Source organism: Molossus molossus, unplaced genomic scaffold (assembly GCF_014108415.1).
Source record: "Molossus molossus isolate mMolMol1 unplaced genomic scaffold, mMolMol1.p scaffold_m16_p_11, whole genome shotgun sequence".
Classification (NCBI taxonomy): Eukaryota; Metazoa; Chordata; class Mammalia; order Chiroptera; family Molossidae; genus Molossus; species Molossus molossus.
Window position 1 is genome coordinate 51,122,181 of NW_023425346.1, and position 12,695 is coordinate 51,134,875.

The 12,695-nt window shown below is 37.4% G+C and overlaps 1 protein-coding gene across 1 annotated transcript in view; it reads right to left on the bottom strand.

Annotated features, from left to right (window-relative positions):
* Positions 1-12,695, bottom strand: part of NBEAL1 (neurobeachin like 1) — a 201,847-nt gene that overhangs the window by 78,964 nt on the left and 110,188 nt on the right. The window contains exons 28-32 of the mRNA XM_036253508.1: positions 12,222-12,397; positions 10,889-11,042; positions 10,453-10,581; positions 1,882-2,187; positions 1,641-1,790 (exon numbers count right to left, since the gene is read on the bottom strand). Coding sequence (XP_036109401.1) covers positions 1,641-1,790; positions 1,882-2,187; positions 10,453-10,581; positions 10,889-11,042; positions 12,222-12,397 — 915 coding nt within the window. The remainder of the gene's footprint in view (positions 1-1,640; positions 1,791-1,881; positions 2,188-10,452; positions 10,582-10,888; positions 11,043-12,221; positions 12,398-12,695) is intronic.

Genomic DNA, 12,695 nt, shown 5'->3' on the forward strand with positions numbered 1-12,695 from the left:
CTGGTCTTCTTTAATTTGTTTCAACAGTATTTTGTAGTTTTAGCATACCGATCATGTACATATTTTGTTAAACTGATACTTAAGTATTTCATTTTTTAGAGATACTCTAAACAATATTTTTTAAATTTCAGTTTCCAATTGTTTATTGCTTAACTTACAGCACTATGATCAAATTTTGTGTATTGATCCTGTGTCTTACAATCTTGCTAAACTCATTAATTAATTAATTATAGAAAATTTTTGGTAGATTCCTTAGAATTGTTTACATAGATAATCATGTTATCTGCAAATAGTTTTATTTCTTCCTTCTCAATGTAAATGTCTTTTATTTCTTACTGCACTTGCCAGCACTTATAGAACAACAGTGATTAGGATTGGTAAAAGGAGACATTCCTGCCTAGTTCTCTATCTTCTCTGTCCTATAGAAAAGCACTGATTTTCACCTTTAAATACAAAGTTAGCTGTAGGATTTCTGTAGAGATTTAGGTAGTGCTCTTCTATTTCTAGTTTGCTGAGAGCTTTGATCATAAATAGATGTTGAATTTTATTAAATACTTTTCTTCATCTATTGATATGATCATGTATTTTTTCTCGGTAAGTCTACTAATGTGGTTCATTATATCAATTATCAAATGTTGAACCAGCCTTGCATTCCCAAGATAAACTCTACCTGGTGTGATATATTTTTTTTCATACATTGCTGGATTTGATTTACACCTATGTTCCTGAGAGATATTGGTCTGTAGTTTTCTTACACTATTTTGTATGATTTGTACATAAAAGTAATACTGCCCTTACATAATGAGTTGGGAAGTGAACCCACTTTCCTATTTCAGAAGAGGCTATGAAAAACTGGTGTAATTTCTCCATTATGTTTGGTAAAATTTGCTAGTGAAACAACCTGTGTCTGAAGCTTGTCCTTTTGGAAGGTTTTTAACCAATACACTTAATATCTTTAACAAACAGAGGACTATCCTGGTTATCTACTTATTATTGGATTAGTTTTAGAAATTTGTATTTGTCAAGAAATTGATGCCACTGCACAAACCTAAATCTCATTTATGTTCACAGATTGGTTTACAGAAGCCACATGTTGACATCTGTGAAGTCAGTGGTGATACCTCCCCTTTCATTCTGGTTACTGGTAATTTTTCACTTACCTTTTTTCGCTTTGTCAATCTAGCTAGAAATTTATCAATTTTATTGATATTTGGATTTTCATCTCATTGATTTTCTCTGTTGTGTTCCTGCTTCCAATTTCATTTACTTAGAAACTAATTTAGATTCCTTTTTTCTAGTTTAAAGTGGAAACTTAAATTATTAATTTGAGTTCTTTCTTCTTTCCTAATATAAATATTTCATGCTATAAATTTCCCCCTGAGCACTAATTTATACTCAGACTCCTTAGAGAAACCTACTATAACCTTAATAGACTTTTTACATAATCACCACATATAGAACATTTTGCTATTAAATTTTTGTTACTGAGCAATGTTTTATTCCAATTCTAAAATAATTTCAGATAGTCATAAATACTATTTGTTTTCAAAGTTCATACTTGTTATTGCTCTCATCTTAATATTAAATGTTTGATATCAACATTAAAAAACTAGATAATAAAAGCACTTAACAATTTTTACCTGAAACTTGAGTTTACTTTCTCCTCCTTCCCGGTCTCTTTTATGCATATTCACCATTAAGGCTTCATAACAGTCCTTCCAATAAAGTGCCATGTTCTCATGACCATCATAAAATGTATGGGTTTCATATTGCTTCATATAAGGTATAATCTTATAAAAATATATATACAAAATTTAATATATACGTCTATAAAAATAATAATTTAGCAGAAAAATCTCACTCAAAAAAGATAAAACTTACATATTTTTCAATGTAAACTTGCCATTCATTTGAACTGCAATATTCTTGAAAATCTTCAAAAAATGAGGAACTACCATTGGTAAAAGGTAAAGAAGGCAGGTGCAAGTTCATGAAGAGAAGCTCATAAATTTTGGAAACCAGGGTACGAACAAGGGGAATCAGAAATGAGTAGATTTCTGTCTGTTCCTTGATTGATTGACTTAGAACATGTTCTAGCTTCCCTAAAATATAACATGCTTCATCTTGATTTTCAATCACTTTGGTCTGTAGAATGGTGTTTAGCTTAGCTGATGCCACTGCACAAACCTAAAAAAAAACAAAAACAAAACAGGTGAGACAGAGCAAAATAAAGCCAACATTTAGTGATGGCAAAAGTTCTTTTCTCTTCTTGAAGTTTTTAAAAAATAAATTATAAATGTATCACATGCTTAATTTGAAATATAAAATAAAGTGTGGTGGATAATTAATTACCCAATATCCATTCCACTCCTCTTATAATCTGCAAGGATATGGGAAATTATTTCCCATATCCTTGCAGATTATAAGAGGAGTTTCAGTAATTGGTCCTAAAGGTTAAAAGCCGAAGAGAATATCCAATCCCTTGTCACAGTGACTAGTTCAGTCAGCTCATGTGATTGTCTTGTCACAGGGATTCATTCAGGAATAGCCTTATCAGCGCAAGTTCAGAACTTTCAAACTTTAACTAGAACTTTTAAACTTTTCCACTTTAAACTAGAAAAATGAATCTAATCTAAATAACTGTTAAGAAATACAGCCCTGGCTGATTTGGCTCAGCAGTTAGAGCATCAGTCCGCAGACCAGAAAGTCCAGGGTTCGGTTCCCACTAAGGGCACAAACCTCGGTTGCAGTTTATTCCCAGCCCCAGTTGGAGTCATGTGGGAGGCAACCACTCCATGTGTCTCTCTCACGTAGATGTTTCTCTCACTCTCTCTTCCCCTCTCTCTCCCTCCTGCTCTATCTGAAGTGCAAATAAACAAACAAAAAAAAAGAAATGCAAAGGGTCTCAGAATGTATCTTGCCTCCAACCTAAAAAGTTATTCTACCATAGTTTCGTAGACACTGGCAGAAGACATTAGACTCCTGGGTCAGAAACAAAGATCTACAGCATTAGCAATAGCCAGAATATCAGCGTTCACCTTGGTTCTCCAAACTGCAATTCCCATGGTGAGAGATGAATAGGACTATGATGCCTGCACACACAGTGGTTGCATTATAGGAGAAGAACCCTGAGCGCAGAGAATCCAAATCTTTTATATGGGGCAATAAGTGTGCCTCAACTTTGCCTGGGAAGGAGACATCATCTTTATTATGCTGGACAGAAAACAACCTGCCTTTTGCTCTAGAGGGAAGACATATGTCTTCCAAAGTTGTTCACTATATATGTATCCTCAGAAAGACTGTTTATAACAAAGGCATCCAGTGTCTCTACTCATAAGACATGCAGAAACACTCTCTACCAACAGTGACTGTAGGAAGAAGCACTCTCTTTCTCTGGATAAGAAAGCACACAGCCCTAATAGCTATTGGCAGCCATTCTGTGACAGAAGAACCAAGCTTAGGACAAAATGATACATGATAAGAGAGCAGTCTGTGAAAACTGCAAAAAAAATGGAACTAGAGCCTCTACTAAGTTATGCCTTAAACTCTTCTTAATTATGGAATTTTCCATTACATGAGCCAATAAATCTTTTTTTTTAATCCTCACCCGAGGACATTTTTCCATTTTTTGTTCAGACAGAGTGGGAGGTAGAGAGAAACATCGATGTGAAAGGGACACATCAAGTGGTTATAACCCACACAACCCAATCAGGGCCGGGGACAAACTGTAACCGAGTTACATGCCCTTAGCAGGAACGAAACCCAGGTCTCTCTGGACCACAGGCAGACGCTCTAACAGCTGAGCCAAAACGACCAGGGCAAGCCAACAAATCTTAAGAAGTCAGTTGGACTTGATGTTTCTGATACTTGGAATCAAAGCATTCTGATACATAAAAGAAAGGTACACAGGAGACTAAGTTATTATTTTTTTTAACTTATCATTATTGTTGAATGTATTACAGATGTTCCTCATTTTTCCCCCGCTAACCCACTCCTCCCCACTCCAGCCTTTCCCCACACTGTTGTCTGTGTCCATTGGTTATGCATATATGCATATAAGTTCTTTGGTTTATTTCTTTCCACTCCCCAACCCCGCTTCCCTTTGAGGTTTGTCAGTCTAGCAATGAATTTGTACTTCTTAATCCCTTTAGCTTTTTCACCCATTCCCCCAATCCCCCTCCCATCTGGCAACCAACAAAATTTCTCTGCATCTATGAGAATGTTTCTGTTCTGCCTGTTCATTTCATTTGTAGATTCAATTGTCAATAGATATGTATTCATTGCCATTTTGTTTGTACATATATTTTATCTTTTTCTTTAAGAAGACCCTTCAACATTTCATATAATAACGGTTTGGTGGTGATGAACTCCTTTAACTTTTTCTTGTCTGGGAAAGTCTTTATATGGCCATCGATTCTAAATGACAGCTTTGCAGGATAGAGTAATCTTGGTTGTAGGTTCTTGCTTTTCATCACTCTGAATATTTCTTGCCACTCCCTTCTGGCCTGCAAAGTGTCTTTTGAGAAATCAGCTGACAGTCTTATGGGAACTCCCTTGAAGGTAATTAACTGCTTTTCTCTTGCTGCTTTTAAGAGTCTCTCTTTGTCTTGAACCTTTTGCATTTTGATGATGATGTGTCTTGGTGTGGGCCTCTTGGGGTTCATCTTGTTTGGGACTCTCTGTGCTTCCTGGACTTGTATGTCTGTTTCCTTTACCAAGTTAGGAAAGTTTTCTGCCATTATTGTTTCAAATAGATTTTCAATTTCTTGTTCTCTCTCTTCTCCTTCTGGCACCCCCAAGATGCGAATGTTGGCATGCTTGAAGTTGTCCCAGAGGCTCCTTACACTATCCTTATTTTTTTGAATTTTTTCTTTTTGTTGTTCTGATTGGGGTTTTTTTGCTTCCCTATATTCCAAATCGATGGTTTGCTTCTTGGCTTTACCTACTCTACTACTGAATCTGTGTGAATTATTCTTTATTTCAGTTAGTGCCTCCTTCATTTCTGACTGGTTCTTTTTTATGCTCTTGAGGCCCTCACTAAGTTCGCTGAGGTTCTCACCAAGTTCACTGACCATCCTTATAAGCAGTGTTTTGAACTCGGCATCTATTAGGTTGCTTACCTTCATTTCGCTTAGTTCTTTTCCTGGAGTTTTGTTCTGCTCTTTCATTTTGTACCTGTTTCTTTGTCTCCTCATTTTGGCTGCCTTCCTGTGTTTGTTTCTATGTATTGCTTAACGAGAGGTATGGGGCTAGCTGAGACCAGGTGCTGCTTGTTTGAAAGAATTTAGGAAAACCTGAAGCAGGATCCAAGACAGGCCAATCCTATGGTAAAGCAAGTGGCACCAGCTTGGGTGGGCCTGAAAGTTGGGTGGGGCAAGGCCTCAGGGAATCACCTGGGCGGGGCAAACAGTGTGAGCCAAGTTGCTGGAGTCCAGGATATGGCTGCTGTCTGCAACCCCAGGGAAGGGCTCACCAAAGGAACAAAGGCCTCTGATAGCAGGTCTGTCCAGGAGAAAGCCACCTCTCCAGCCCTCGTTCCAATGCCAAAGAACTCAGTTCTTTCCCGAAATGTCTTTGGTGCCTTTCCAGCTGCCTCTACCACCCTGGAGCCTAGAAGGTGCGAGTCCGAGTAAGTCTGTGTTTGGGCCCTTTAAGAGGAGCTGCCTGAGGCTCCAGGAGCCTCAGCCTCAGTTCCTGCTGGTTTTTCCTCCTTCCTCTCTCCCTTGAAAATCAATAAATAAAATGTCCTGGCCAGTTTGACTCAGCGGTTAGAGCATCAGCCCGCAGACCAAAGAGTCACAGGTTCGATTTCAGTCAAGGGCTTGTACCTCGGTTACAGTTCAGTCCCCGACCCTGGTTGGGTCATGCGAGAGGCATCCAGTTGATGTGTTTCTCTCACAGAAATGTTTCCCCCCCCACACACACATATGGAGACAAATGGAAAAATGTCCTCAGGTGAGGATTAAATAAAAAAGAAAGAAAATCAATCAATAAAAATTAAAAAGAAAGAAAAAAGAAATCGAAATTCCCAAGGAAAATACATATTCTGGGCACAAATCCATGTAAAGGAATACCCTGCATTATTATTAAGCTTTGGCCTTAAAACGCAGCGTAAAAGGTAAATAAAGTCACAAAGGGGCCTCCATTTGTTTATGATAAAGTTCTAAGCCTTAACCACCATATCAGGACAAATGGTATAGTGTCTTCTTCCTTAACCTTAAATCCCAATTTTGAATCTTATTACATTGAACATTTTTGTTGTTGTTGTTCAGATAGAGTGGGTGGGAGAGAAAGGAAGAGAGAGAGAGGGAGAAACATCAATGTGAAAGGGACACATTGAGTGGCTGCCACCCGTATGACCCAACCAGGGTGGGGGACAAACTGCAACCGAGGTACCTGCCCTTAGCAGGAACTGAACCCAGGTCTCTCTGGACTGCAGGCCAACGCTCTAACCACTGAATAAACTGGCCAGGGCTACATTCAAAATTTTAAAATGCAAGATAGAAAAAAGAAAGTATTAGAACCTGATATCATGTCAAGAATGTATTTGTGCCAAAAGCTGGTCTGACCTGTATGCACAGGTTTTTTTTTTTTATCCTCACCCGAGGATATTTTTCCATTTTTTGTACAGATAGAGTGGGAGGGAGAGAGAGGAAGGAGAGAGAGAGAGAAACATCGATGTGAAGGGACACATCGAGTGGCTGCCACCCGCACGACCATCCAGGGCTGGGGACAAACTGCAACCGAAGTACGTGCCCTTAGAGGGAACCGAACCCGGGTCTCTCCGGACCGCAGGCCGACGCTCTAACCGCTGAGCCAAACTGGCCAGGGCTGCACAGGTCTTTATAGGCCAAATCAACAAGAGATCTTGGGCACTCTTTCCATGCAAATCTTAAAGAAGCAAACAGCATTGGAGAAAATAATCTCTAAGAAGGCTCAAAATTTAGCTTTTCTACTTGTAACTTTTTTTTTCCATTTATTGATTTTAGAGAGAGAGAAAGAGAGATAGAAACATCATTGATGAGATAGAACATCAACTGGCGGCCTCCTGCATGCCCCCCGCTGGGGATTGGACCCACAACCTGAGCATGTGTCCTGACCAGGAATCGAACCAGCGACCTCTTGGTGAATGGGTCTACGCTCAACCACTGAGCCACACCGGCCGGACTAAAAAGTAGAATATTCAGTGCTTTGCTTTTAACTTAATATTATAGTATAAAATAAATATAAGTTTATATATTTAAAAGTATAAGAAGACTTTTAATAAATATAATTTAATTGACCACTGCCTTATTTTGGATAAAACACATACTACACACACACACACACACACACACACACACAGAGATATGATCCTCCCCCCCCTCCATCTTTAAGAGTACTGCGTTAGGGTCACCTGAGAAAGTATAAAATACATTGATGGCCTAGTTCCCCATTTCTGATTTAATTACTATTGGTAATACCCCACAAAGGTATTTAGAAAAAGCTCCTCCACCAGTGGATGAGCTAAGACAATTCTGAGAGTAGGGACCCAGACAAACTACTGACCATATACCTCACGTAAATAAATGCAGCATTTCTAAACAAGTCTCACTTTACAGACAAGCTGGAAATCTTGGTCTTTATGTAAAATCTCCTAATACATAAAAACTGACAATTAGCTAATATGTATGTGCCAGGCAAAAGAAGTTTGCTAGCCAGATTCATTTTACAGGCAGCTACATTTAAACTTCTGTAAAAAAAGGAGTTCCTTTCCTAGCTTTTAACACACAACCTCAGGGATATTCTTTCATTTCTGAAAGAATGAAATTAAATAAATGGCTAGTGAGAATTGGTTTAAATCACTGACTACTGGTAGGTAGGATCAGTCTTAACTGTAGGTGCTGTACTAATTTATTTAACAAGTATTTACAGAGCCCAACTTTGGGACAGGCCCTGGATATTTAATGTTGAACAAGTTAAACAAACAGACATTTTATTTAGTGAAATTTCATCAAACAGAAAACACAGAGTGTGTCTATGAGTGAAACAAAACAGAGTCCTAATATCTAAAATAAATAACTACCCACATACTGGCTGCAAATGCTTTAACAGTCATCAGGTTAACATTAATGAAAAAGCCAAAAAAGCTTTTCTCATCCTTCTTCTAGGTAGAGGAAAAAAAATACTACAATGAATGTCTATTTGTATAGACTGTTGGTATTTCAGATTACTATCTCAGGATATACTTTCAGAGCAGAATTACTAAACACATAATGTAATAATTTTTTGAGTTCTTAGTTCATATATTTTCAAATTGCATTTAAAAGGCTGTACAATTCAAACTTCTACCATCCATATATCACAATACCCATTTTCTGGTTTAGCTTTACTGCAATTTCCATGTTTTTTATAATGAATATGTGTTGCTTTTATGACTATAAATAAAAACTATCTTTAAAAAGTTAGTAACATGGAGAAATAAGTTTGATATAATTATGAGAAAGAAAAAATACAAATTTATCAAAATATTGGTGATTTCAATCACCTGACAAATTCATGCATAGAAAAAAATACTAAAAGTTATTTTCTTTTAGGCTATAAGATAATGAATAAGTTATTCATTTTTTTCCTCTTTATGCTTTTGTGTATTTTCCACAATGAAATTGTGTTACTTTCACGATTAGAGAAAGATATCTACTAAAAAGTATGGCCTTTTTAAAATAGAGCAACCTGCCCAGCTGCCCAATGGACTGAGCGTCGTCCCAAGGACTGAGAGGTCCCAGTTCAATTCCCAGTCAGGGTACATGCCCAGGTTGAAAGCTTGATCCCCAGAGAGGGGCATGCAGGAGGCAGCAGATCGATGTATCTCTCTCACATCCATGTTTCTCTCTCTCTCTAAAAAAAAATCAATAAAAACATATTTAAAAAACAAAATAAGCCCTAGCCAGTTTGGCTCAGCAGTTAGAGAGTCAGCGTGCAGACCAGTGAGTTGCAGGTTCCATTCAAGTCAAGGGCACATACCTCAGTTGAGGTTCATCCCTGGCTCTGGTTGGAGTTATGCGGGAGGCAACCAGTTGATGTGTCCCTCTCTCTCTCCCTCTCTACCTCTCTTTCTCTCTCTCCCACCCTATCTGAATAAAAATGGAAAGATAGCCTCATGTGAGGATTAAAAATAATAATAAAACAAAATAAAGCAACTTTATGAAATTTAACCTCCTCGTGTTCTTATCATTATAGCAAACTTTTTATATCAGAAACCATCTTCACCCAGACCCCCCTTAACCCCAAGTACTTAAAATTCTAATACCAAAAGAAAATAAAAAGGGCCAGGTAAATAGCTATGAGACACATGTCATGACTAATCCAACCCAGGTAATCACAAACATCCAATGTAAAAATAAAGATGACATAACTAAAATTCACATGGAACGTTTCCAATCTTTAAAATCTTTAATTTGAAATAGAAATATAAAATATTCTTGGGTCGCCCTGGCCGGTTTGACTCAGCAGTTAGAGTGTCTGCCTGCAGACCAGAGAGTCCAGGGTTCGGTTCCCGCTAAGGGCATGTACCTCGGTTGCAGTTTGTCCCCAGCCCCAGTTAAGACGTGTGGGTGGCAACCACTCTCACATCGATGTTTCTCTCTCTCTCCTTCCTGCTCTATCTGATGATAAATGCAAAAATGTCCTCAGGTGAGGATAAAAAAATGTATATATTCTTGGGTCTATATTTTATTTATTTTGAAAACCTAGCACAGTGCTAATACTTGGTATATATTCAGAAGGTGTTTGATGAATGAAAAAACATTAAATAGTATGTAAAACTGGATTAGTGGATTAGTAGAGTAACAGAAAATTATTTTGAAATGAACTTAAAAAAATGATTTCCTAAACTGCAAGCCATAAACTGAACACGTATAAATAGTCTATACAAGCAGGATAGCTCCTAGCTGCACTAAATATAGATATGAGCAATGCCTTCTATAATATAAGCTATATATAAATACCTTAAAAGGAAATTTTTTTTTTTATCCTCACCCGAGGACATTTTTTCATTTTTTGTTCAGATAGACTAGGAGGGAGAGAGAGGAAGAGAGAGAGAGAAACATCGACGTGAAAGGGACACATCGAGTGGCTGCCTCCCACATGACCAACCAGGACCAGGGACAAACTGCAACCGAGGTACGTGCCCTTAGCAGGAACCAAACCAGAGTCTCTCTGGACCGCAGGCCAACGCTCTAACCGCTGAGCCAAACCAGCCAGGGCCTTAAAAGAAAATCTTAAAATTATACTGAGCCATAAACATCAGGAAGAAATAATTAGCTGATTCTCAAAACTGAAACCAGAATGAAATCATAAATATTTTGGAATAAAAAAATTAAAATACTAAAAGCATATTATCATTTAGTTTTCACACAAATAATTCCTATATTGCTTGCAAGTATAGAAAATAATGTAAAAGAATCGACAAACCTGCAAATTACCCCTTCCAATAAATCCTAGAAGCAACTGGATTTGAATTTGAGAGAGTTTTGCCCATAATGGACTTTCAGAATACCAAACTGACAGACAGTCGAAGAGCAACATCATATCTTCTAAAAGCTATGGCAAAGGGAAAATTGAAAAAGAAAAAAAAAAAAAAATCAGTTCTTTAATCTACTGATGACAATTTTCCCCCAACCCGAATACAAATTATAAATATTTCAAAACTAGTTCAATGTTCAGTTAGTAAAATCCAAAAGATTTATCCTAGTAACAAACTAACAAAATCTGAGACTATCACATCTTATCCATGATTTATTGCATCTGATTAAACATTCATACTCTGAAAAGAGGGGACATAAAATTTCTTTGTTTAAATAAAGTCTCTCATTATGAAAGAAATAATTTCAAAGAGATAGTACTGCACCTTCTCAGTCCACGTGTCTGAATTAACTAGTCCCTCTGATTGCAGAAAGTCCTGTATGATGAGCATGAGTCGGAAGGCATTTTCAGCAGTTACTGGATTAGTTTTTGCTTCTCTGTTTTCTGTGACTGTCCATTGTAACATCTTCTGCAGCAAACTAAATGTAGAATAAAGTCCTCTTAAAACCATTTTAAACTTAGAAAAATAGTAGGATTTTTTTTTAAGTTTTTTTTTAATAGATTGTATCTCCAAAGATACACTATCACTGGCAGGCTTCATAAAACATTTGGATAGAATTTAATAACAATGAAGCAACTTTTTAATCTTTGGAGTATCTTTTTTTAATGACTGATTTTGGAGAGAGAGAGACAGAAACATCGATGTGAGAGAGAAACACTGATCAGTTGCCTTCTGTACCCACTCCAAGCAGGGATCAAACCCGAAACCTGGGCATGTGCCCTGACAGGGAATTGAACCCAAGACCCTTCAGTGCATGGGACAATGCTCGCCCCAACTGAGCCACACAGGCCAGGGCTGGTGTATCTATTTATAATACACCTAATACTAAATGACAAAGTAAAAGTTACCTGTTGACTTGACTATTAAAAAGCTATTAAAATAATTCACATTCAAGTCTCTATGAAATACTTAAGTTTCTTTAAAGCTGAAATTGGAAAGGTTAGAAAAGAAAGCCTTATTATGCCTTGGAGTAGGTCAAGCTCTGTGGAAAAACAAAGAAGTGATTCTCTCCTAGTGTGCTATTGTTAGTGTTTTACCATCATATGCAGATAACTCAATGCTTTAGAGAATTTTCATAAAAACACTCCTGCCTTCCCTTAGCATGGTAACACTTAAATATGAACAAGACTGTAGAACACAAGCACCAAGTACTTAGATACTACAGAAAACAATTTAAACAACAAAGAATATATAATGACTTAAAACCCAAATTAATTTAAGATTTAAAACTCTTCACATTAGAGGGATGGGGAAAGAGAGAGACAGACATCCAAATGAGAGGGACACATCAACTGGTTGCCTCCCGCATGACCCTGACCAGGACTGGGGGACAAACCGCAACCAAGGTACGTGCCCTTGACCGGAATCAAACCTGTGACTCATCAGTCCACAGGCTGATGCTCTAACCACTGAGTAAACTGGCCAGAACTGGATTTCTCTCTAGATCCCAACAGAATGGCAACAGGCAGAAAGGGGGCTAATGGCAAAGTTTCTCCTTTTCTCTACATCCACTGAATACTGGATAAATGTTCAAGAAAATATTTTAGACTCCTGCCCACTCCAAGAGGAGAGGGGAAGTCACCAACCAAATGCTTACATTAGTTTTATCTCCTCTGATGGTCGAAGTAGCTCACTGGATATTCCTGTTTTAGTTAGTGCTGAAAACACTTGTCCCCGTTCAATCCAAGTACCATCATCAGACTTTTCTAGTCCTTTACACATTACATAGATCAAAATAGTTGTCAGTAACTGAAGAAGCTCCTCCTCATATCTCTATAAAAATATAAAGTAATATTAAATTAATGGAGGGAGGGGGTGTTAAAAGCACATAATAAGAAAATCAAATATACTGACTGTAATCCTTTAACATATTATTAAAGTGTCTGGATAAATGTGGAACTTGATTAGTAGGTCCTAGAGAGATAGAAAGATTAGACACTAGGCGTTGTTCTCAAGACACACATAATTTAGTGACTTACAGGCTTCTAGTGTCTTAGATCATGAGACTTAGAACACGAATATAAAATGAAATTGTTAACAATTACACATTTCTAAGGATTAGAAGTATATA